This window comes from Semicossyphus pulcher, unplaced genomic scaffold, assembly GCF_022749685.1.
Source record: "Semicossyphus pulcher isolate SPU_LCO1_2020_fin unplaced genomic scaffold, fSemPul1.0.p SCAF_12, whole genome shotgun sequence".
NCBI lineage: Eukaryota > Metazoa > Chordata > Actinopteri > Labriformes > Labridae > Semicossyphus > Semicossyphus pulcher.
The window spans coordinates 6,997,431-7,025,000 of NW_027211626.1; the positions used below are offsets into that span (position 1 = coordinate 6,997,431).

The 27,570-nt window shown below is 40.7% G+C and overlaps 1 protein-coding gene across 2 annotated transcripts; it reads right to left on the reverse strand.

The window, feature by feature from the left end:
• Window positions 1–589: 589 nt before the first annotated feature.
• LOC138588318 (ligand-dependent corepressor) lies at window positions 590–27,570 on the reverse strand. Of its 2 annotated transcripts, none has more exons than XM_069658361.1 (7): window positions 27,474–27,570; window positions 17,770–17,835; window positions 16,919–16,998; window positions 16,651–16,783; window positions 16,023–16,343; window positions 15,809–15,905; window positions 590–7,094 (listed from the first exon to the last, which is right to left on the reverse strand). In XM_069658361.1, exons 1-7 carry the CDS (start codon window positions 27,568–27,570, stop codon window positions 2,354–2,356), a joined length of 5,535 nt encoding a protein of 1,844 aa, XP_069514462.1. In that variant the 3' UTR covers window positions 590–2,353. The 2 variants fall into 2 exon arrangements, with proteins under 2 accessions (XP_069514462.1, XP_069514464.1); XM_069658363.1 differs by lacking the exon at window positions 590–7,094 and adding an exon at window positions 11,240–14,243.

Below are 27,570 nucleotides of genomic sequence, written 5' to 3' on the forward strand. Positions count from 1 at the left end.
GGGACATATCATTAGAGGGATTTGATTTGATCGTTGAGAAGTGGGCGTAGACAGACGTTCTCCACAGCGCAGTAGCTAGCTAACTGATCGAGCGTTCTTGGTGCTCTGCGGCTAAATGTTGCAGATTGATTGGTTGAAATTATTTGGCGCTAACTTACGTAAGCATGCGTGATTTTCTGTATTTATTTTGGCCTATATTGTCAAACAGATGCACAATATTACCGGGGATGTGATCTAAAAGGATTAAAATGACATTTTTCATTTCACCTCGACTTCAAGGACACACAATCCAAAAGTCTGACCGTATCCTTTTTTGTAAAGTTCATTGTGTGGAGACTGCAAAGACATTTAAACGAAGGTTCTTAGGAGGATTCAGAAAAGCAGTGAGATAAAAGGAGGCGATTACGACACTTTTGCATCTGTAACATAAAGTTCCTTTCAAGCATCCTTTTAGTTTCCACCTTTCCATTTGGCTCATCGCCGTTTCCATAACAAAACCTCGTTGGGTCCTTCTCCAGAAATATAGTTCAACTTTGTCTGGTTAAAAAAAAAACATAAAACAGTATAAATGAGCCAAGAAACCAAACCGTAAAATTCAAACATCTTTATATCAATTCCAGCAAAAATACAAAGTTCTTAACATAAAGATGTATCATTCTTGGGATTACCACAAATAAAGCAGTTATTTCTTTTCTAATATACAAAATCAAAATCTTTAAATAGCAAAGAATAAACATGTTCAAGTCTGGTATTTGGTGGGCTGTTTTAGATCTGCTAAATACATTAGCCTACAAGGAGTTCTTAAATAACAATAAAAACATGACAGAAATGTTTTGCATTTACAGGTGATTAAAGTCTAAAGAGAAATGACCATAAAAAAAAACACTGTGCTAAAAATTGTACTTTTTTCTTTGACAACACACTAATGTAAGTTACTACTGTGGAAGTAAAGAGACTTCACATCATGAGAACATCTGCCTGACAGTCAACGACAATAAAAAATAATAACAACATGATAATAAAACTGCAAACAAATCAGAAGTGTGGAAGCCAAAACTTTCAGATCCAACTCGTGAGAAACCAGGGACGACTTTATCACCGGGCCGTTAATGCTTAAGAGGACACAACTTCACTCAGAACAAACAAAATAAACTTTTCAGGATCAGTTTCTTTGAAATATTGCGACACATTAGCCGGTATCACAACGTCATCTCAGATTGTTTTACAGTGCAGCTTTTCTTCGCAGGGAATGAACTTGCATACGTAGTCTTCGATGGCATTTCAAAGATGAGGGGCATAAATAAAAGTTCTGGGGTTCAGCTTTTAGGGAGGCAGTATCTTATGCCAAAACTGTCTCCACATTAACAACACTTAACACATGCAGAAGCAGGTAAAATACTCATATTGAAGTCTATCATGAGAAGACGATGGGTGCAATGGTCAGAAGTGACGACAACTGACCCAAACAACAAAAAACGTATACACACAGAGGCGTCTGCTTGAACATCTTAAACAACTATATGAGAACAATTTCGTTAATGCTCTGGGTCGAGGGCACATGAAAATAAGCCTATCAAGGGTAAATCTGAATGCCTCAGTCAACGTAAGGATTTACAGATGGAGCACGAGGCCCAAGCTGGGTGGAACGGAAAAACATTCGCCCTCTCATTGTGAAGCAAATCAAGGTCTATTATAGCTGTTATAACTAAAGGACAGGAGTTTTCACATTTTACACATTCTATTGTTTTTTTCTTCACACTTCATAAATAAGGCACCTGGTCACAACTGTCACATATTCACAATGTTGCGATTGGAAGACCGGCTGGAGATGCAAGCTGCCTACTTACTGTGAGGAAAGGTACACATGAAAAGCTGTTCCCACTTATCATAGCAAAGCTCTCTCCACAGTACAGTGCATGCTATCATCTGTAGCAATAATTATGTACAAAATGGCAAAAACAGGAGGAAGATAATGAAGGAATTTGTCACCTTGATCGTCAAAGTTAGATGTTTGTTAAAGATGAGGTTTGGTAGGCGATTGCTATCTCCAGCCGTGTCAGAGTGCTGAAACATAAAGCCGTACAGCAACTACATCTGCTACACATCATGTAGGACTCGTGTGCGCTCCATAAACAAGAGAGCTAATGCTGAGCTAATCATCAGTCACGTTTGCATTTTCACACTGAAGCTTCACAAAAGCATAGAAGACTATCAAAATCTGCTCCTTTTTCACAACTGCCGTCTCATCTGAAGATGCTGTGAGAGTAAAAAATAGACGCTTCTGTTCCTTCTGAATATATTGCAGATCAAAGAAGTCATAAAATAAAGATTCTCTCTCCCTGCCGGTCCAGGTTTATTTTGCAAGTGATGTCCTGGTGCGCTTAGCTGGTGTCTCTGAAAGCTGCCGCGCTCTCTTGGCGGTCGCCTTGATCGCTTTGCGTGGCAGCGAGGCTTCCCGACCTCTCTTTGGGGGAGATCGTAAAGCCCCGCTTCTTGTCAGCGTGGGTTCTTCAGCTTTCTTGACTGGTTTAGATGCGTTCTGTGTTTTCATCGACTTCGCGGTCTTCTTTAAAGCATGACTGGGGCTACCGCTCGAAGGGACCGCCACCTCCATCTTTCTCTGCGATCTTGTCAGTACCTGGTCGGGTGAGGCTGGGACCTTGGGATCCGTGCTCTGCTGTGGGGACTCAACAGCATTCTCGGTACCTTTGATTTCAGCGACTGCGCTCTGTGACGACTCCTTAGCTTGGATTCTTGTAGCATTCATTTTATTCACAGCAGGTTTTTCCACCTCCGCCTTCTCTGCTTCGATTTGCTTTTTAGCAACGATCTTGCTTTTAGATGTTTCCGCAGGGGTGTGTTCAGATACTTTAGGAGACCCTAGTCGCTGAGAACATCTCTTTGGCAATTCTTTCTTAGTTGTTTCTCTCGAAGCTTTAACGCTGCTCAGAGCTTTGACTGCCTTCTCTTGAACAGGAAGCTTTGTCGTTTTTTTGCCAGAAAATGTTTTCCGTCTTTCCATCTTTGCCGCGGACGATTTCATTTGTTTGCCGACAGGTCGGGATGATTTCTGTGCCTTCAAAGACGGTTTCAGAATCGACTTGGCGACAGACTTTGTGGTGGCCAGTCTTTTCATGCTGTTTGTTTTTAAGGTTTTTGAGGCCTTTTTCAGTCGCGCGTTGGATTGCTGAACCTGCATCTTCTCTCGGATATTTGAGTATTTTCTCAAGATTCTTGCACTAGCTGGATTCTTTGATTTACCAGAGGATTTCTGGGATTCAACTATGTGTGCGCTGCCTCCAGCAGAGGAGTGTGCCGTAATCATAGCCTGAGTAGCACTGAGTAGATCTCTTCTCTCTCTCCCTCTGACAGCAATCACCTCTTGCTCCAGGGCCCTAGCAATCAGTTTCTGACTCTTGGGGTTGCTCTTTACAGGAGAGGCGATGGCAAACTTTTTCAAATGTTTCTTCAAGCGCTCCGCCTGTAGGCTTGGAAATACCCCCTGCGAGGTCCCTGCACTAGACGAGCTGTGGAAGCACAGCTGGGTTTCTGACGGAAGACGTGTATTCACCTTCTTAACAATGACGAGGGACTTTGTTTCTGTTGATTCAAGGAACCAGCGACAAATACTGGTGAGGTTGAAACCTTTCATGAAGAGCATTTGAACCGGTGAGTATTTCTGGTGCTCCAAAGACTTTGGTTTTTTAGCCCTACGTTTACTCTTCCATATCGCGGCCTGTCTGTCCGCTTTGTTTTTGTATTTTATCGTCGGCTGACCCTCTTTGTCCAGCTGCACCCATCCTCTCTGCATTTTATCATACTTAAGGTTCAGATTTGAAATGAGGTGTTGGTTTTCTTCTCCACTCAGGGTCTGAAGGAATTTGTTAGTTTGTTTCGGGGGCTCGAGTCTCGGTGTGATGACGGGGGCGGCTGAGCTGTGGGGCAACACAGGTGTAACAGACACAGGAGGGGACTTCACCTGAGCTTTAGTTGTTCTTTCTGGGATTATTTTGCCGGGGGACGCTACCCCACTCTGTCTTCCAGCTACAGGAAGAGCACAGGTAGAAGGTGCAGCTAATCGCTGTGATCTCAAAGCTAATTTCTTGTTGTCCACAGGTGACGGAGTGACAGACTGGTGGGACATTTCAGCCTTGCTGCTCTCACTCCTTAATGGCATTCTTGTGGGTTTGCCCGATATGGAAGAACTGCTCTCCTCTCCACTTGCAGACTTGTTTCGTAAAGATGCTACATTTGAGTCCAGAAGCAAAGCTTCTACCTCCTTTCTGTGAACCCGCTTCGGTTTTAATGGAATACTCTGTGTTTGCATTTCAGTCTTCACAGGACTTTGAGTTTCTAATGGACTTGATTCCTCATCGCTAAGTTGCAGTTCCTCATTTTTATCGTCGTCAACAACAGCCTCCGCAGACCTTAGTTTCTGTTTGGCCTGCAAACTATTTTCTACATTGTCTTTCTGTATTTCTTCAGTCGTCTCTACTGGCTGGATTTCTTCAGTGTTTAATTCCTCAGTCGTCTCTGGGACTGCGTCCTGTTGGGACTGCTCAGTGGCTTCAGGGGTGGATGACCCATCTGGAGGAGCAGTTACTGGAAGGGGCGGAGGAAGGGGAATGGAGGGGAGGTGCTCTGTAGGTGAAAGGGCATGGGTAGCAGCAGGTTTTGGCGGTGAAACAGACGAGACAGCATTGGATGTGGGGGATGATACTTGAGTTTCAGCTGGCCTCTGACTGGCTGATCTAAGCTGCCGTTTGGACTCAGTGCTCTGAGCATCATCGTCAGGCTGATCAGAGAGGACAGGCAAACTATCCTGATCTCTCTGGATGTTCTGTTTCTTGATTTGCTTGGCCTTTGAGGGAAATTTAGATGTCGGGCTAGACGGTGTGGCAGTCGATGGTTCTGTCACCTGCTGATTCACAGAAGGAGTCTCAGGTACGAGCGTTTCGGGTAGATGTTTGTCCAAATTGTTGTCTTCGACTGTTACATCAGCAGTTGGATCAACAGGAGTCTTGTTGGATACATTCTTCGATTTCACTGGTGATTTACTCGGTGATGTGGTGGTGCTGCTACTCGACCTACGTCGCAAACTTCTGTCACTGGCCGATATGGGTCTACCGTTAACGTAACCCACCACCACGGTTTCTGTTTGTTTCAACCGGTTTGGCAGCGGAATTACCGTCCCTTTTTTTCTACGCCAAGGGGGTAATTCCTTCAAGAGCGCATCAAGAGTCTTTAACGATACGTCATACCCACTATCACCATCATTATCACCTTTAGGCTCTGAGGGCAAATCACCGTCAGCTGCTTCTGAAGTGTGACTTTCTGACTCGTTCGTCATCAGCTCCTCCGCTGAGCCTGTGGTGTTGAAGCTTTCTGTCACTTGAGAGTTGTCATAGTGTTTCTGTGTCTCTAGCTGAAGTTCCTGAGGTTGCTCATCTTGTACTTCCTCCATTATACTTTCCTCTCCCTCTTCCACAACTTGATCCGCTGTTGAAGGGGGACTATTCTGCTGAAGCACGGGTTCATTGCTAAGTAGTTCAGGTAATGAACACGGGGGCTCAGCTTCACTAACGGTGGTATTCTCTACAGACTCAACGACAGTTTCTGCCAATATTTGCTCAGTACCTTCATGACTCTCCTCTAGAGGCTCAGGCTCGTCTTCTTTCTCTCCTTCAAACTGAGCCGGAACAACACTTTCTTCATGTTCTGTTGTCATTCCTGAATCTGTAGTTGTTACCTGTTCTACATTTGCATTCATGTCGGTGTCTTTGCTCTCTATTGGAGCCTGTTGCGGTGATAAAGGAACAGACTGCCCCATGCTCTGACACTGATCTGTGTGACTTGTTTCAACTACAATGTCTGCTTCACTTGCTGCTACCTCCACCATGTCTCCTTTCCCTGGTATCACACTCTCATCTGACTCTTCAGTAGACATTTGTTGAATAATCGTCTCCCTGCATGTCCCAGCAAAAGGCATATCTACAGGGGGGACACCTTCAGGCTTTGAAAGAATTTGTTTCGGGGTGACCAACGTGATCAGCTCTGGCATTGGATTAGGACAGTTGCCCCTCCCAGCCAACGTACGGACAGTCTTTAACTCCCAGATCTCATCTGAGTACATGTGTCCTCTGGTGCTCTTTCTGGCGTTGCGACGTGGGACCATACTGCTCTGCCTTTTCTTAAAACACTCTGTAATTGGTTTGTCAATAAAAACAATGTCGCAGTGGCCAAGATCAGGGTCAGCCATTCCCCTATAAACAGAGTCCCTGATCCGATGATCCGACGACCTGATGGTCTTCCTGGCGGTCCGCGGAGAGTCCGGAGGAATGGTCATGTGCACAGAAAACAGTTTAGCTGGTGAATCTTTGGCATGCCGGTGAGTCTCTCTCTGCCTAGCTTGATGTGTGTTACTAGACTGATTGTGTCTTTTCATAGAGGAGCTAAGTCTAGCACTATGAGACTCTGTTCTGTCAGATGAATTCAAGTTACCCTCTCTGTCGTCCAAAGTGTCAGAGTGAGATGAAAGAGATGTGTTGAGCACACATGACAACTTCTTACCAGCAGCAATGTTGCTGGTCATGATTTTCATCCTAAGAGGTGCGTGATCGCCATGACGGTTGTTATCTGTGTCCCCTGGATTAGCAGTGGGGCTGACCAAAGCATGGTTACTCTCTGATCCAGGGCTGCGAAGATCCAAAGCAGGGCTAGCAGCAGCGATGGACGTTCTCAGGGACACCATGTTCTCTGGAACATTTTGCCTCGCACTGCTGCTTGAGATCGAGTAGGACATATCCTGGATTTCTAATTTGGGAGTGGATGCACGGGGAAACCTCAGCTCAGCGAATGACTTCTCAGGGGTGCCGGATTTTGGAGTGGAACAAGTAGTTCCCTGTATCCCAGAGGTAGAGATAGAGTCTTGCTGCGCGTTGGAAGATGCAAGTGCTTTGACCTCCGTCTGCAGAAACCCTATAGCATCTACGATCTGCCTCTGATGGTGGGGACAGAGTTTGGCCATGAACTGCTCCAGCGTAGAGGCGGACTGCATGTCTTTTGCCTTTGTGACATGCAAGTCTGGAGATTCACTGAGGGGAAAAAGAACAAAATAAATATAATTGAAACATCAAAATAAGCTCATTTATTTCCTTGGTTTTTAATATTTGTTAATATTAATGCAGAAAATGTCTTGTCATCGCTACAGGTGTGAAAACATCACATTGGATTTGAATGTTTGCGTGAAATAATTGACAATTGCATCCCGATGTTTATCATTGCATATTTATTAGAAGAATAGGTGATTTTAAAGTGAAACTTTCATCCAGTGAACTTGACCAATTACATTGTTACAGCTATTACATTTTTCTTCTTTACACAGTGGTGCTTTTTGTTAAGAGTATACATCAAGAAAATTTCAAACATGCACGACACATTTAGTAATGGTGGCCCACGCTGATTAAAACAGATCAAACACATGTTCATCACTTGAAAGAGCAAATACATCAGGGGGAAATATTGAGTACATTGTTTTTGTCAAGTTTTAATGCATTTTATTACAAGTGCATAAGGTGACATTTAGATACAAGTGCTCAACAACTTAAGACAAACTAACCAGTAAAAGAAAAATCTAGCATTACTGAACAGATGCTAAATCAGTTATTCGCAACACCTTTGAGGTTTTGTTTGTGCCAATGCAAATCTTAATCAGTCAAAAGGGGGCGGGATGTTTCTGGGGGGTTTTTGGCTCAAGATTTTCAGTGAGGTAGGTCTATTACAAAATTCTCCAATACCTTTGGAGCATTTGTACCATCACATTATGCACGATAGATATTATCTTATAACTCTGAAAGGTTTATTGTCTTTGTAAAATATAAGTCATTTCCAGGCTACTCTGTAGTCAAGATAAAAGGAGTGAACAGACCTGGATTCCTGAGGTGACATGTCACAAGGCTGAGTTGTGTAACAAAAATAGAAATACCTTGTGTGTGTACTGCAAAGAAATATGATGAACATGTAGTCAGAAAACAAACTCTGATGCTTTGCTGACCAATATTCGATGAATACAGATGATTATAAATCAATATTAATGTTGTGTGCAACTATAAATAATGCTTTAATGCAAAATACAGAGGTATTTATATTTTTAATTCGACATAGCAAAGCTGAAATCTGAAACTTTTACCACCTATATACGATAACACAGATGGTGGAAAATCTTGTGTTAAGCATGATCTATAACCTCTCTGCAGTTTGAGCTTTCAGCTGTTACATAGCAAACTGGGAGGTGAAATTAAATGGATCAAGAACGTTTCAGAAATGTGGATGTCTTTTATTTACTTTGTTGAAAATATCAAACAACGAGGCATTTTGTTTCTGTGTTAGCTCTTTCTTGTAACATCTTGTGGCTTGTACCGATTTCAGCTTTAAATATGCCAAGGTTACAACACAACCCTCGACATGTGTGACTATTTGTTCATAAATGCTGTTTTGTATGTTAAATAAAAGCTTTTTGTAGTAACTGTGTAGTAACTGAACTAGAAAGGAACATAATTTAGTACCCAGTAGTCAACGTCTTCCCTGTACTGAGGTTTGTATTGACATTCATTGTGTAATAAAGTATAAAAAATAACAGTAAAAAGATGGTTTTTGTCCCCAAACGTAAAATAATTTGTAGAGCATGCCAAAATATCTCAAATGTATTTTTTAGAGAATAAAAAATAACTTTCAGAGATTAAAAAAATAACATTTGCTGAAACTGGAACCTGACCATTTGTTTTTATAAGCTTATTGACTTCACATCCCTGCTTTCAAGGTCAAAGGAGTAAAGTAAGGTACCTGAATAGTGAGTTGTAAGTGTTTTATCCCTGAGGGTTTAGCCTTCTCTCTTTAATGTAGCATTGCAGTAAGGAAAGTACATGCCTTTTTCTTCCAAAGGAATAACACAACCCATCTAACAAGCAGAATCAAACCAAATAACCACTAACTTTCACAATAGTTAACAAGCACGAGAACATGGATGTGTTAACGTATCCACAACGTTCATATACGGTACATTAGGTCAATAAATAATCAGGCAATTACGAGAGTACTGTATGGGGATTTCATCATACATTTTAAAAGACACGTCAATCAGAGTCTGGTTTAGCGATATTCAAGGTTCACAGTTAATCTACCCGATACATCGTAGACGTGACGGTAAACACGACAACACTCCAGTATTTTCAATAAAACATCCTCAAAGATAACCGTCACCTGATACAACTAACTTCCCACTACCAAACACCATCGAGACAGCTCATGCAATATTTACCTGGTATCATTCCTGGATTAATCATAGAAGGGAAATAAAACATACAAAATCTGTACATAGTTTTTATGGACAGGGACACTCCTGAATTATTAAGCACATCTTTGAAGATGAAACTTCTGCCCTCATATATTATAGCATCTTCCAAGCAAAAGATTTGTATCAGAATAGAGCGGGTAAATCTGTAACGTCATCCCTTCCCATATGTTATATAAGCAATTAGATTTACATTTTAAGCATCACCTACTTATATCTAAAAACGATTATGAGCAACTTTTTGATTTATTAAAGCCATTTACATTCATGGTTACTTAAGTGGCGATAAAATCATTTATTAATAAATATTGATTAATAAATACTGTGTTAATAAAATAACTCTAAAACATATCAATTTGACGGTTTTGTAAGAGGGGAGATCGACTCCTCCCCTCCACTTAAGATACAAAGTTTCTCCGGAGCGGGAGATCATCAAACATACTTTAATCACAACGTTCCCTCCGCCGCTCCATCCACAAAGAAAAGTAGAACTGAGACGACGAGCGTTAAATAGATCACAGAGCAGTCGCCTGCACTGGACACACTGAAATATTTACATATGGTTGAACAAGCCTTTCAACTGTTCTATATATCAACTTTATGCCTGCTCTTTCTGCCCTTGCTTGTATGTCACCATAAACTGTGTGTTGTGTGCATGAGTAATCGCTACATAAAACATCTCTGATAACAGTAGACTATGATATGGGTTTTCCAGATGAGGTAGTTGACTATTCAATTTGCTACAATAGACGATGAGGAGAGCAAAATCATGATTTGCCTGCCTGTAATCCCAAAGCGGTTGTGTGTTTTGAATAAATAAATTAAAATGCATGAAAAAGTATGACTTTTTATGTAATGCTAGATGATTGTCAATGCAAGAATAATCCGATTAGTGACAGCGACTCGACATTTTACTTAAACATGTATAGAAATCGTTTAATTGTTTAATTTATGCCACTGAATTAAAGTTGTTAGGGCATTCGGAGTATGTTAATATGCAATTTAGAGTCATAAATCATGACTAGAGATAGACCGATATGGTTTTTTCAGGGCCGATACCGATACCGATTATTAGTAGTCAAGGAGGCCGATAACCGATATTTGAAGCCGATATTCATTTGCAGTAAAAGTGAAAATATTGGCGTCAAAATTTTGAATAACACAAACTCCAACACTTAAATGCCTTTAAGCATATGCATCAGAGCCAAAATAACCCAGTTTTAAATTGATCTCTTATCGGCCATCGGATTAAAAAAAAAAAAAAAAAAAAAAAGGCCGATGCCGATATGCGTCAAAATGCCGAATATCTGCGCCGATAATCGGCCCGGCCGATAATCGGTCTATCCCTAATCATGACGGCAAAAGTATATTGTGAGTAAATGCAAACCCTATTTTAAATGAGAAAAGAATACCTGCATTGAGAGCGAGACGTAGCGTAGAACAAGAGAACTTATGATCGAAGATAAATTTAACACGTTATTACCACACAAGTGTAAAAGTCCCTGAACTATATTTTAAACCAACTCTCACTTAAAATCGTTTACAATCCTTAATTCCGAGTTAAATGCTTGCAGTTAAGGAATCATTTCTCTAATCAAAACATCCAAGTTCATCTAAGCAACTTTGTGTACATATAAAAGGCTGTAAGATTTGCAAAAAAAAAATAATGACCAGCATTTGCTAGAGCTGTGTATCAACCTGATAAAAGAATAATGGGCCATGATCCCATATTCATGAGTATCCTGAGGTATAAGTGCACAATGAGGCATGCTGATATAAGAACATTATGGATGAGTTCCCCCTCTGTTGAGTCACCAGGCGAAAATTCAATGAAAATATGTAACTGCAACAGTGGATCGGCCACCTTCACAGGTAATAAATCTCCACTTTTACAGATGAGCATTATGACCCAACCATCTATAGTTTCCTTTTAAGTTTTTGGTATAGCCAGGAAATCTCAAAGTCTGTCGAGCCACTCTTTGTTGTGATCAACACAAGAATATGTTTTCAATAAAAACATAACTACAAATCCCAAAAGCATAGTTTTACGACGCAGCAATGAACTGCAAACCATAGTTAATCGTATTAATCACAGTTAGTCGGGTTGTTTCTTTAACCACACAAAGGTTAGCCTGAGATATAGATCAAGTCTCTTTGAAGAGGTCAATATCAGTTACTTTCTTTTTTTAAAAGCATTTTCATTGAATTTTTGGCGTAGCAACAGGAGAATGGTTGTGGATTGAGGCATGATTTTAACAGTAATTAACAAGTAAGCTTAATAAGCAAACTGGCAAATGTTAGCCAGCTAGCGCAGTCAGCTAGTACGTTAGGATACATCTGCTAATATTGCTTAAAAGTAAGTCTTCATGAGGAAAGAGCTTCTAAAAATAACCGTTATCTAAACTCACAAGAACACAGGACTGATATAATGTTACCTATGACCGAAAGTAAACAGTTTGATGTATAAATACCTGAATGATCCTTTTATTTGAGAGTAAGGATTTATCTGATAGCAAGAGTTTAGCTACTGCACAATCTGTGACTGTGAATAATTAGGCCACTAAAACCTTATTAAACCAGGCGAGTGTGGTTGAATAACCTGAAGACACAATTCTGAGTAATGTGCCATGGGCAAACCAGATGCAAGTGAGTGTGTGTGTTTGTATTATAAGTTCTACATATGTACAGAAAATAATGTTTTTGCAATAAATAAAAGGAAAGAATCTTTCTCACATCTTAGAGAAAGACAGCCCAGAGATAATACCTGAAATCTGAAAAGACAAGCCCTAAATCATATAGAACTGAAATGCTCTGAAGGCTTACACTGGCACTGAGATGCTACTGAGAACTAGTTAAGGTAGGTTGTGAATACATCTGAGAGTAGGGTGCACATACTTGTCAGTAAGACATCCTGAAATGTTACCTCAGGGGGTTTGTGGGTGTGCTACCCTTCCCCCGACAGAGGTGACTTATGGAGAAAATGATATCTGGAGCTGAGGTATATTTACAGTTTGCGTTTACATTAATGCTGTATCTGATAGACATTTTCTTTGACTGACAAGTACTGCATGCCAGTCTGAATTTATCCTGAGTGAGCGAAGGCAATGAAAAAAAAAAACTACCATTCATATAGCAGAGAAAAACATACAGACAAACTAGAGGTGGTGAAAACCTGTCATGCTCGTGAAGCTTGTGAAATTAAATCCTGCTCATAACAACATGCTACTCCACCAGACGACAACCATAAATAAATATTCTGAATATTTGTGTTTGTAATAATACATATTTAAAATATAATAGCGTTTTGACATAGAGTTCTCTCTTCAGTGTTCATTTTAGCCATAGAGGTGCATTTGCAAAACAGTGACAGTCTTAAACCATAACTAATGATACACTATACTTTCACCTACACACACACACACACACACTAGAAGTAACTATTAACTTTGAACACATAACTAAGTGCTCTGAACAGTACTGGGAGAAGACACTGAGGGGCGCCACTTCCTTAGGCATGATTCGATTTTGCTCTGTGTGAAGAAAACATCTACAGAGCTAGGAATGCTTAGTTTCAAATTAAGTATTTTAAATTAACTTCCTTTCACATGTAGCATTTACGCCTTTCAGGCAACATGCAGGGCAAGCAGCCACTTGGAGTGTTTAAGATATACAAACATATTACTGTATTAATGATTTAAAGTTAAGGGGTAGAAGTTATAATAAGTTATAATAAATAAGGTTATTCCAATTTAAACTCTAATCTTAAGGTTTGATGACAAAAACAAATCAGCTACCACAACTGTCTGGCAAATGCAACATCTGTCTGGTTAAAAAGGACATCATTATTAGTACTTTAAGGATATATCACTCGTTAGATGAGAGGCTTCCGTCATGGGAGTCATTCCCATTCTCGTCAGAAGCACTCTCCGTTTTCCCGCTCACAATTTGCTGGGAGATTTGGAGTTCCTTCCTCTCGGGGGACCGTGGAGCATCCTGTTCCTCTACCCGGCTAATCAGCTTCAGTTTCTTTTTCGGGGGATGTTTCAAGGTCCCCAGTCGCTCCTTAACTTTGTATTCCAGGGTGCTGTGTGGGATGCCATAGATCGATTGGGCTTTAGACACGCTCATTTTCCCGCCCATCACCACCACAATAGCCTCTTCCAGCAGCTCGGTGTTGTACTGACGATATCGTCCACGTTTCTTCCTTGGCTGCTTGTTACCCAAATCTGACTCTGAATCAAGGGGATAGTTTCCCCCCAAGGCTTGGCGGTCGGTGTCATAAGGCCAGTATTCCTTCTCTGAGCCCGAGCTACTCAAACCGCCGCTGTTCTTTTTCTGGATCTGCCTGGGTACAATAGAGCGAATAGTCTTTCCAAGACCTTTCTCACAAACGGAACCTGAGTAATCGGTGGACAGGAAATCCCAAGACGGGTCCGTTCCTGTAGCCAAAACCCGCACCTGAGGAATCTTGAGGTCATAAGACGATGGCTGAGAAGGGGAGAGGCTGACATCCCTGCAGGCCTCCTGGAAGTTCCCTTTCTCAAAGGCAATCGATTTTGTCAAAAGTCCAGCGGCTTCTAACAACCTGGGTATGTCTTTGAGGTGCTCACTGGCCTCGCTGTTGGTTTTGAGTTTGAGGAGGGCCCCAAAGCTAGTTTTGGAATTCCATGAAGCAGATCCATTTTTGAAAAGGTCAGAGGGTCTGGAGCTGTGGTTTTGGCTGAGAGGTGACTCTGGGTCGCTCTCCAGATCGGCCTCCTCTTTGATGTGCAGCGAGTATGCAAGAGATGAGGAAGGCTTATAACGGTTGGAGTGGCCGATATTCTCCCTCCTCCTCCCATCCTGTAGGCTCCTCATAAACAGCCCGACCTGTCCGTCCGCTCTCAAGGATCGCCTGATTGGATGGAAGGAAATTGGGTGTAAGCAGAGCTTGCACAGTGCCTTTTTTTTCTTTCTAAAAGGAGGATGGGTTGGGGAGGGGAGGATGTTGGCCACTCCTTTATTATATGACCTTGCCTTGGTAACATCACTATCTTTTAGACTTATCGACTGTGTGGCAGTGTGGGTGACTTTTAAGAACAAAAAAGGCTCGAGTTCGAAAACTTTTTATTAGCTCGCTTTGATGATTGTTGACAAAATTCGCATCAACATGAGAAATAAACAAAAAGAAAAGAAAGGGAAAAGAAACAATGAAGATAAAAAGCAAAGTAAAGGGCATTAAGTGGAGTACATAAAGGTCTTCCCATGGCTCAAAAAGCTTAGCCAGAAGGAGGGATTATTTGTCATTGCGGTAAGGCAGCTTGGCTTGTAGCTGTTAAGCAGGGCACAAAAACTATGCCGTACAAAATGCCTAATGCAAAAAAAGCTCCTGACATTTTGTGCGTGACGTTACCACTGAACAAGCACAGCAATAAAAGAGTTAGCCAGCAGAGGGTGGTTGTATGTATTTATACTCAAAACCTGATCGACTAATTGAAGCATGCTCACACAAAGGGAACTGTTTTTGCAGAATTAATCTAGAACAAAAAACATACCCAGTAGTTTGAACAAAATAAAAAGGCTTATTTTTAAACCATTAAAACTATTCTGTTTAAAATCTCAATAGCTTAATTCCAGTGAGCGCTCTCATTTCTTCACAGATACTCGGCTTTATTTATCAAACTGAAGATAAAGTATGCGTTGCATTTTATATTTACAGTAAGAGAAGACCAGAGGTAACTCTTCTGCGAGTAAGGATCCTCTGTGTTATATATATTTAGCTCTCACAGCAGAAGAACAGAATGCCAAGCCACTGGTGCCTACTTAATCCAAATTAAAATAGTAATTATAGGCACATTCAAATCCAGATTAGTGATCACTAAACAGATTTAAGAGCGTTTGTTTGCTCTAAAAGGAAAACAAACGGAAACAAAACAAAAATAAAAATTGTGAAAACAAAACTTAGATTTAGTTTTAAATGTTTGATCTGATAAACAATAAAAACAAATGGTAATTTGTCCACAGAGAAAATAAATAAAATGTTTATTGGAAGGGTGTATGATACTAAATATGTTGTCAGTGTAATGAAAGATATACAAGTGAAGCACACATTTAAAACTATTTAATATATTCTTAAATAAAAGTCTCTACTTTATGAGCCTTCAGTCCTCAAGAAGCAGTTTCTCATCGTTCAGAAGTGTTGGTAGAAAATCCTGATCATCAGGCCAGCAGGGGGCACTACCCTGTTTGTTGTTGTGATTCTATAAGCCACCAACTGGTTGCGTGATCTTATCCCAAATGTCACTTCAGCTGATGTCGAGGCGTTTATGCCTCAAAACATCCTGTATCACAATTATCTTAAAAAGGCTTAACCCTTTCTTATTGTGGTCAACTTGACCCCATTGTGACATACGTTCAAAAACATTACTGCCACTTAAGGACTGTGGACTAAAGAGAAGAAGAGAAGGAAACGTATCTTACCCTTTGATTGTGGTTGTGGCTAGAGAAAGGCAGGGACTTTGGACAGGCAGGATGCTGCTATAGCGACTCTTTTTGATAGACAAGTCAAGAACTCCATCTGTTGTAAACAAAAAAGCAGAAACAATTTAGATTCAATGTTTAGTTCAGTCTGACCTATCACCAGAGCACTGGTTCAGTCCTGAATAAGCTGCTCTGTTTGATGTGTTCGCACTACCTTGGTCACTTGGCACAGCCAGGGGCTTCTTGATGGTAAGGTCAAGAGGAGCATCCTGGTCAGCCATGAGGAGCTTGCTGAGGACGGGGTTCTGGTTGTGCGCGGGTCCAGCCGAGGCGGCAGCAGGGCTGTTACAGGGAGGATCCCCTGAGTTCAAGGGCGGGGTCGGCAGGCTTTGGTCAGAGAGAGGCTGGGAGTCCGAGCAACTGTCCTGAGGGGAGCTGGTTTTTGAGGTATATTCGGCAGCGAACTGTCGGATCATTCTCTGAAGGATCTCTCGAGCCACTACTGGAATGTGTGGGTCTGAGAAATTTGGCACATCTGAAAAGAGAATTAGCTGAAACTGTTATTCTGCATTAATTTACTGAACTTTACATGATGGTAAACATTTACCAACACTACATACAAATGCTTTAAGCATAAAGCCAGCTTGGTGCTTGGTCTACAACCAAAAAATCAAACATGCTGAAGCCCTCCTTCCTCCTGTAACTGTAGCAACGTTGACTTTTCATAGAGGCTTCACATTTAAGCCTACAGACAGACGATTGACACCCACCATCTAAGGCTCTCTTAGTGTGATTAAATGCTAAATAATAATATACTACATCACCGAAACAGCAAGACTCACCTTTTCTGCTGAGGACTGCATGGAGAAATTCCTCGGCTTGTTTCTCTAATCTGCTGATTGTGGTCTGATCTCTGACCTGGAGAGGTTTGGGTGAATCTTCAAGACCCTCGTTGCTTAAGCCAATTAAATGTTCCTGTCAAACGGCACACAAAGTCAGTGGTCTTCAGACTTTAATAACTACTTTTATTTTTTTACCAACAACTGAAAGCAATTTGGAGGAACAACAACAAAATTTAAAGAAAGCAACAGAGAAAATAAGAAATCTTACCTTTACTTTGTCTCGTCTCAAACAGCAGAATAGACAATTTTCATCAAATGACCAGTCAGACACTGTTGTCGGCTCAGAGTCTATGGAAATAAAACACATGAAAGCAATGCATTACAATTGTTCTTCTGTTTAAAAATAGAAGAGCAGGATTCTCTTGAAGTAGCAATCTCGAGATCTAAGGTTTGTACTGTGTTGCAAATGTGTTGTTGGACGGATCTCCTATCTGCAGGTTCTGTTTTTAAGTTTCTGTTTCTTTCTGCTTTATTAGAAAGCACAACTACCATAATGTCTAGCCTCATAAAATGGTTGTTAGAAACTTGCAGTGTCATGTATTCATTTTCGCATTGCATTGCATTTTTGAGAGCCTACCTAAATGGCAGAAATGAAAGAAATCAATGAGTGGGCCACAATGAATACATTTTGATTTGTTTCAGTGTGACTCACAGCAGCAGACTGATTCCATTCACTTCTCTGCAGCCTCCGTCTCCTAATGCTATTGTAGAAAGTCTATTTACACTTTGTTCGTCCCCTCACTGTAAGTGTAATGAAAACCCAAATAATGCCCACTATTGTGCCGCTGACATCATGCATTATAAAAATGTCTGTAGGACACTGTGGACTTTTACACTGGCCCCACGCCATCCAAAACACCAACTTTGTCGGAGCACAAGGCATCTTCTCTTCTGCAGCTAGAGGGGCTGTCATGTAGAGTGAATGTACTTGGGTACCAGAGGGTACAATGCAGCGGCATTGTCATAAAGAGCAGAAAACAGATTATGCTCATAAAATTCTCATTCACAAATATGACAACGGCCTCTTTTATGATTGTGCAATCCGTTTTAGATTCTTACCTTTAAATAATTGTAGGTCTTCTACCAGCTCTGGACCAAACAGACCTTCAAGAATGCTCTCAAAGCCTGAGGAAAGACATGAGATTTATTAAATATTAAGTTGTCAATGGTAATGCCACAATAGCGCCCTGGACAAACATTGTCAACCAACAATTGGGCTGATTCACCCTTGATTATGCATCAACAAACAGCAGCAAAACATAGACTCAGTGAAGCACTGTATAAAAACAACCATATCTGCCCAAGGGCCCAAATTAATTTGTTGTACTCAAGAGAAAAAAACATTTACAGCGAGCTCGGCTGTACACCACTGACATTTCATGTGGTAATGTCTATTTCATTCAGCCAGGCGTGTCTTTGCCTGACTATTTCATCTTGACAACCCCTGTGAGCAACCATATGCTTCTGTTAAAAACATACTATCAGCTATCACCCCAGGTTTTTACTTCAACACTTGGTACATGCTCTCCATCCTCCTGTTGCCAAGCAACTAAAGCACCTACAGAATTGGGAGTGACTGCATGTTGTTACATTAAAAAAGAAACAAGACTGTTAAGTGATGGTGTGAAGGTATCCTATACAACACCTCGAGAAATCTACTGAATCTTCACAGTCCACTAAATTATAGTTAACTGTAAACAACTGACGATCTGCTGCATCATTAGCAAAACATCTTCTATCACATAGAAAGGCTGAGGTAAAATCTATGCATTACTGATGAGGTGGTAGTGTCCTACCATCCCAGATGTTGGAGAGATACAGTGTGTTACTCTGCACAGGACTTTGCTGAACAGTGCATTAACACGGTATGCAATGTGTGCTTACAGCTGCGGGGTGTGTATGTCCAATCCAAAACCACTGCATGCATTAAATGAAGAAATCAAGCGCTAAAGAGGTCAAAGGTAACATCTGTCTACTCAACTGGACGTTAATGCAAGAGTGCACTATATCCAAATGTAGCAGGCACGAAAAGAAGAGAAGAAAATCAAAGCATTTTAACAGAAGAAACATGACAAGTGCTTGTTTAAAAAGCGATGTAAAACACAGACAAATACTAATATTTAGCTTAGACTACATGAAATCAACATGACAAGTTAAATAAGCAAATTGGTGATCGAACTACACATATTAGCAAACATACAGAATATCTTCACAGATAACAAGTGAGAAAATGATCAGCCCTTACCATCCACTCTCTTCCTAAACTCACAGTGAATTCAATAAAAGCTGTCATCTGTTAAAAAGCCCTCGCGCTGCTTCCCTACAAATTCCCACCCACTTTTCAACAGCCAAACATGAAGAGAGAGGTTGGGGGGGCGGAGGGAGGGGGGCAAGTGGTGAAACACAGGCTCGCCTATAGCTGCAGCGTGAGTCTGTTTCTGGGTTAGTGCACAGGACTTCAGCTGGAGCTATCCAATCCTATTTCTGAAATATTTCAGAGGCAGGGGGAGAAAAGTAGGTCATCCACTTTCGTTTGACAGAGCAGCGGCATGACATCAAACTACTCTTCAGGAATCACGTTTAGGGCATTTAAAAATGTGTCATACTGTAAACCATGACTTTGAGACATTATTAACACATTCCCACTGACAGAGCATAGTGTGGCGCTGATGCAGAGAGCTTCTTTAAAAACACATCCATTTTGGGAACCAGCAGCCTAAACTTAAAAGCACAGGCTGCCTATATGTGCAATGAATAAAATATTGATAGCGTGTATAGCTGTCATGCAGGCTCTACAAAATAAATGAGCATGTAAAAACAGTGAATATCGGCCACAATTAAAAAGGCAGAATAAACAGAATGCACTACACGCAACTACAGTTTACATCCTCGTAAAATAAAACACCATGTTAAGATTTAAAGTGTGCATTTCTGTTTGAGGGAACATTCACCAATTAGTTAAGCTGAAAAGAGAATTAGGCCACCATTGAGCTGTTACTACACAGATCTGGTTGGATGTATAGAGATCAGCCTCCAGATACAATAAAAAGACAGGCTACAGAGGTACAAAGTGATAATGAGAAAAAGAAAAAAGGAGCCAGGTGTTATGTGCCATCAGGCTTAACCTAATTATATTAAAACACAGCCAGGGCTAATGAAAAGACAGGACAAAGATATGAGGATAATGAGGCTGACAATCTTCATTCATTGCAAAAAACAGGGGTAAAGCACACCTGCAGGGCCAGGCTACGTAGACAACATGTCATTGCGACTCATTCAAGTAGAATTATTTTTGCGTGCTGATTTTGTTTTTGAATGTAGAAGGGAGTTAGTCACGAATGCCAATCATCCGGCTCTATAGGAGGAGAAAGATGATTCAGGAGCATTTTGCTATTTACACAACCTTCTTTGGCTTGTTTTTTTTTATTCACTCTAATTTTATACCGTGGCTTGCTTCCAGGCAATTTATAGCTGAGTGAAGGCACGGCTTAATTCTCACAGAGGTATACTGAAGGAATAACATACCAAGAATCTACGTCAACAACTTCATTGTGACTGTGAGAGCAGCATCTGTTTAACTTCAAATTGCAGATCGCAACAAAGTTACTCAAATAAACCACGAACAAATAACTAATAAGAAAAATTTAAAAAGTTGCTGAAACTAAATTTACACTTGTGAGAAGCAGTTGATTCAACCGCATAACAACACCGGTGTTACAGAAGATTACTGCAGACATTTAACACGAAGAGACATTTGATCTCTAACATTAGATCCCTCGTCTTGTCGGCCACCTGCCTCTTTACATGGAAGCCAAAACATCTCTATCGCCCATTGCTGATTGGCTCCAGTATAGCTTATAAAACCCACCTCCTACATGTTAACAGATGGGACATGAGTCAAACTACAAAATCAAAATACACACCAAGAAAAACATTTTCAAACATGGTTTCTGTCATTATAGTTCGTTATTTTCATGCTGATTTACGTCAAAGTGCTCATGATTCAGACAAGTTTATTTTTAATTAGTTATTTGATCCTGTCAAAAGGATGATTGACAGCTCTGTTGACAAATACGGCTCCTGCAGCCGATCAGTCCTGGATTAGCAAAGTAGAAGAGGAGCGGCGAGAGGAGACGTAACTAAAACAATCACTACATTGTCATTGAAGTTTCCATATCTGTGAACGTCTGCTTCAGACCAACACATGAAGCTGTTCACGCAGACATGCGGGATCCTTGCTGTTTTTTCTGTAATTTAAGTGTGTTTTGGTTATAAAAGTCTACGGCGGCTCCACCCTCCGATCTCTACTGCGCTGCGCTGGCTCCAAATGACATCACCAGCACAAGATAGCAGCGCATGTCATGGGGACTATTTTGGCATCAATTTGGTGCACAAAGAGCGATGGAGACGTGTCATCTTTCACTTTCACTACTCTGAATTTTGCTGCACTTTATAATTGTAGCACTCTGCTCGATGTAAATACTTGGTTCATAAAATTCTCTATTTGGCTGCAATGTGCAACATTTTTTAAGGATATTTAAAATACATCTTTTACTCTTCCGAGTAGTCTTTATGCCAAAAGCAAAGTTGAGGCTCAAAACTATAACCCCACACAAAACCACGTCAAGAGGAAAACAAGTGCATGAAAAACAAGGCACCAGTTTAATTTCCAGGGTATGCGCAGTAAGCAAGGTTGTAGTGTGGATAGTACTCACTGTAAAACATTTTGGCCTTCAAGGTTCTCATGCACTTTTTATGAACCCTTCTGCTCTTAAGCACAACACAAAATTTATATCACGCAGATGCAGAAACCAAGATTTGGCCTTTAGCCCTTTTCTGACCTACATCTTTAGCCAATCAGAGAAAGGAAGAGAGGAATGATTTTGAATGCACCCTTGTCCTTTTCACCAGCACTTAGAAAGAGAAATCCCACAGATCTGGGATCAGCTTAACCTTCCTAAATCCCAAACTTAACCTATGTTGGACGTCACTGTGAATTGAACATAACGTGTGATAAACCCCTCTTTACTACTTATTGCTGCCGGTTGGTGGTGTAGGCAAAAGGTCAATCTTATTTTAGCAAACTATGCACGAGCATGTTTGATGTGCAATGACATGGCACAGTACTCAAATATTATTCATAATCTATTCTTAAATTCTGTCTTGAAAGATGTAACCAAATGTTCCTGTGTCAGTGCCGAAGGTACTAAATGACATGACACTGCATTTAACTACCAAGTAGGAGGATACTGCACTAATAAAGAAGTGAAGTGGGCTGTTAGCTCACCCGTCTACATGTTTCCATGCAAATTTTCTTTGCCTTGTATTTTGCAGTAAATGAACAATGTGGGTTGCTCTTGGATTTTAAATATCTTGCAATTCCTTTGAAATTCTGTATTTCCTGTTCTTATATGAAAATAAAGATTATTACTCATGAGCTTCATTGCATGAGCATCAAAGGTGCAGACTGCAGAGTTTATCATGAGCAGCACAGGCAACAGAACTGTAACTCCTTCTATAATTTGACAAACAAAAAAACTAAATTTGGGTAAAATACTAAAGTTTAATCTAATCATTGGACTGCAGTGCTGAACCTTTGGATGACCCACCCTTCCCGCTGCCGCTCTGCTGAGGATGTACAGTGCTGCATTAACCCCCACTCAGCCCATCCCCCACCACAGCTACTGTACACATGCTATCTCAGAAGGAGTGACCACACGCTCACAGAACAGGAGCTTCCCTAAGCCCATATTAGTGCGCAGCCAAAATGAACCTCGCTAAATCTGGCACCTTTAGCCATAGCCTTTGGAAATACAAGAGGGATTGATCCTAAATAAATCGTTCTCTCTTTAAAGACTTCATCGTGTTGTGAAATGATACGTACACTCAGATTGTGATGCTCATGAAAGTGTAATTTTGTATGAAGAGGGTCACATATATCCCTGAGCAATATTCTATGAGCATGTAAGACGGGACAGACGATGAGTGCAGAGATGACAAAGTTGCACAAATTAGTCGAGCTACAGTACATGACTATTTTCATCCCCAGTCAGCTCATCATATAGAGAACAAGCCTAAAGCCCGACCATCTAAAAAGCATTTACAATTGGCTACCATGAGCAAGAGCAGTGCTTGAAACGTCATAACACATCGTGTTAATTACAACAATATACAGTATTTTGATCACGCTATACAGTGCGCAATGAGGTGGCAGCTTTGAGCAACATCTAAAGCGGGGAAAACACACTCCATGAATACTTAACATGATCTGATGCAAACTGACAGTCAAATGATGTAACACTGCACACAGCATAACTTTGAATAACAAATACGAGACCATCATGATTTTAAGCAAATACGAATAAAAAGGGGGGCATGCACATACATGAATGCCGAAGAACACAGGCACAAACACACAGTGAAAGACATTTTACTGCATTTAATATGAAACCATTAAGGCTGTTAGCCATGCTTTGCAAAATGTTAAACCCCATCCAGCTCTCCTGGTAAATTAGGGAAATGTAGGACAAGTGTCCATAAGAGGGGCATGCTGGAGCAGAAAATGGGCCATGCTTAAGTTTAAATTATAAACAAGACAATCTGCCTGATGTCAACATTTGCTTGTTATTTGTTTGAGGAAATCTTTAATTCCACTCACCCACATGTCAAAAGCAAGCATGAATAACTGACATTCCAGACATTGTCGTGTTCGTGCTCATGCTGCTCCGGTCCAAATTTTCCCAAATCCACACAGAACACACATTTTCAGCCACACTGTTTGCATGTGGGGGCTGTTGGAACATGAACACATGTATAGGCAAACATACAGACAATTGTTGCTGCTGTTCTAGGGGACAATTGCTCTTGTCTCTGCCCTGCATTTTTACTGCTCACATTAAATACACAAAGACAAAATGTCCATTTCAGCGTCAGCAGGGTGGTGGTGGCGTGCAGCCCTCTCCACCAAAAAGCCAAACAAAAGTAAGTCCTTGTTGTCATGGACAGAATATGCCATTCTGCAGCAAGCAGGCTGGTGCTGTTGTCATGTACTCTGCAGCTTTACAATTAAAGCCCAAACACAAGGGACATTTGTCAATCATAAAGGGTGGACTGAGTAACTGAGCAGTCCTGGGTCTGTGGTGACAAGTCAGAAAGCTTTTATTGTTTCTGCATTTTCTTTTCAATTATGAGCCCACAGCCCACCTAGCAGTGTTAGTGGATCAGTCTACAAACATCCCGATACTGTCGTTATTAAAAAGAACAGTCCGCAATAAGAATACTATGCAAAACTGGTGCTGCCCAGAAGCAACAAATCATAAACATCATAAAGCTTAAAAAGGGCCAGTTCGCCGATTTTCAACCTCAGTCCTATCATGCTATTATGGGGAGCTAATGCAATTATGGTAGCACTCTGTGCCTTTGGAAGACGCTATCCGCTTCTCCAGTCGGCCCTGGAAAACCTCCGCCCAAACTACATAAAACACATCACCTGGTGGAGGCCAGGGAGCTTGCTTAACTACACTTCCTCAATCTAGGACGCCTGCCTCCGATGTCATGTCTCTTTCAAAATTGTCAAAAGTTTGAAAGGCAGACTGCAGATCTGAAGATTTTTTTAGACGATCCACCGGTATATTCTCGTCGTATGTCGGATTCTGTACCGCTCTGACCCATTGCCTGCAAATAACGGTGGTATTTCACTCCAGCATCTCTCGCTGGGCCGTTCCTTTCAGAGGGAGGGGCGCAGGGGGGAATGTAGAATGGGCGAAACTGCAATCTGGTTGTACAACTTTCTCCACAGCTATGGCGACAATTTCAAATATTATTGCTTCTATCGATTACAGAGAACATCAGCTTTGACTGACAGTTGCTTTTGCCAGGGGTGAATTGCTCCTTTAAGGCTACGCCGATGATGAGAACTAGTTATCGTTGGTCTCCCTTTCCTTTCCAAGAACAGTTAAATAGCAGCTAATAACAGTAGCATTTTAAGAAAATAAACAATTTTTATTTCCATTTTAACTTTAAATTCATTCAAACCATCACAACCTAACCATGTACTACTTTTGTCGCAGAAACCCTGGCATCTAACCTGCACTGCAGACAAGACGAGATAGAACTCTTTAAAATGCAACACCAATGCTTTTCAATGAGGTTAGTATTCATAGGAAATATCAGCACATTTAGTGTAATCGCTTCCTGCAACTTCACATAACTACTCCTTTAACTGATTAAAATAATTCTGTACATCTATAGTACATGCCTCGTGCATACATTACACATTTCAATGAGACCTATACATAGCAGCCATGTGAGATTGATTTAATTTGACATTTTGAGATCAGCAGTGTCAGAAGTAGTGTTCTCGTTTTCAAATTAGCCTTTCTGTCTTGCAGTTTAAATGCTGCTTAATCCCAAATATCACAAGGAAAAGCTCTGCATGCGTGAATGTTAAATTTGTAAAATAGATACATATACACCCTTAACAAAAACGCAGGCTAACAACTTTATCTGTGGGCAGGCAGGATTGTTTTTGACAATATGTACTGACCAGAATAATGGCAAGGTGAGATATAAAACATAGAATGGAGAACTTCTATTCATCTTTTACCACATACAAAAACAGAAATGTTTACAAACCTTAAAGCAGCAATGTAAATGTCTTTTACTTGAGAAACACAATGTAAAGCCAAACCCCTTGATATGTACACAGCTGACATATTTACTACTAATGTAAATAAAACCTTTGCAAACAGGAGAGGTTACAGAGAATCAAAGGATTTGTTTGGATATCATTCTGGTTTTATTTGCTCAGTACTCTTCACATGTGCTCCCACTGACGTTGTGCACTGATAATTGTTGTTAGTATCATAAAGCCTATTCTGACTTTAAACTTAACAAATAAATAAATGAAGCATTCAGTTCTACTTTAACCAGACAACAATACAATAACATGAAAATAAAACAAAAGAAAGGTTATTAGTTACATTATTAAACAACGCAATGTTAGATGTAGTTTAACTATATATATTTAAGTAGTTAAATTCTCCTTACCAAGCTACAATAACAAGAAACTACAACCATGCTAGCAGCTCTTTAGCGCTGAATTTAGGTACAGTTATACTGTCAGCTAAATGCTAACATCACAAAGTTCATGATAGCATAACATTTGCTAATAGTAACAAAATACCAAGTTCAACTGTTGCTGCTGGAATATTATCAGTTGTGAATAGGGATGGGAATCGCAGGGTAACTCACAATACAATACGATATGCGATATGTGGTCCAGGATAACGATAATAATAACACGATACCGCGATAATTAATATATTGCAAGACAATTACATAATTATACAGCACGATCTGATTAACTCAAGAATACAAAATGCCCTTAAAAAGGTGAAGTGCAGAATTAATTTATTATTCACTGCAAGTGGGTGTCAGTTTCACAGATTTTGACAAATTGAGATAAACAATGATGCGGTGACTCAAATTGGCAGGGAGATCCGTTTAGAGCTCTGAATTTTTTATAAATTAAAATATCGATACTTAGCGCAGCGATACGATAATTGTATCACACCAGTCAGGACGACGATATATATTGCGATATCGATATTTTGTCCCACCCCTTGTTGTGAATGTAAAATAGCAAATTTGACAGCAATCTATCTAAAGTAGCTTATTCTGAATATATCCATGGCACCTTGATAGCATCATATCCTATAGTTGCAAGATACTTCATATTTTAACCACCAATGCCAAAGTCATGGAGATGCTAAAGGAAAAGTCAGGGGATAATCAAAGCCAGTGGGATGCATCGTTTGGGAATCATGAATGTCTGTGCAAAGTTAAGCAAAAACCATCAAGTAGATGTTAAGATTTTTAACAGGATAAGTGAAAACTTCGATGTGCTAGATGAAGGCATTTCAGTGTGGACCATGGTGGTGCACCTACAGACAAACCATGAAGCCACAGCACCATCATGGCCAAAATCCTTCATGCCCAAGCCCTTATTATCCGATTTTCCTGCTGTGCTTCCTCCCACTAATGATACTCCTTCAGCACTACCATCACAAAATTACAATTTAGCTTTAACCACCACCGTTCACCCCACACAGATATACACAGCAAGCTTTAAACCTAAGTCAACAATGCCTTTAAATTATTCGTTTAAAAGGGGCTTGAGAAGCTACATAACGACTGAGAAGTTTTTTAGTCTAACGTCGTCAAAAAGCTAAACTCCCCCAGCAGCAGTGGGGTCTCAACCACTTCCTCAATGCAGTAAAGCGCGTCCACAGAATCAGAGAAAGGCAAGTAAGCTAAATGTTAACTGAAAACATCCACCACGGGCATTTGTCGCCCTCCCCCCTCCAAAATACAGTATCATCACACGGGCACGCGCATTTTAGCAAACAGATCCTTTTAGCCGACGCAACAGAGAGACACTCCCTTTAAAACAAGAACGGTGCCCTTTAAACGAACTAACGTTAGCGTTATACCAGTAGCTTACGAAAGTCTGCAGTTTGGGTTTCCACGCAATAAACACAACATGACGATAAAATAAGTAGTGCAACATTGTTACAAACTGCAACATTTCACTAACTGCTTAGACTAGCTGCCGTAAAGAAGGAAACAGTTGAGGACAAAAAGTCGCTCGGAGATGCCCCGAGTGAGTCCGGTGTTCGCCGGTTATTTACATCGATAACGGCCACACAGAGGCAAAATTCAACCTGCAAAATCGTACAGTGTGTAACTTGCATTGTCCTTACCTACACAGTGAATGAGTTTGTGCCTCCACGAGTCAAGTTCCTGCCGAAAGCCGCGCCTGTCGATTGTGCATTGCTGCCTTTTACACTGACTCGCCAT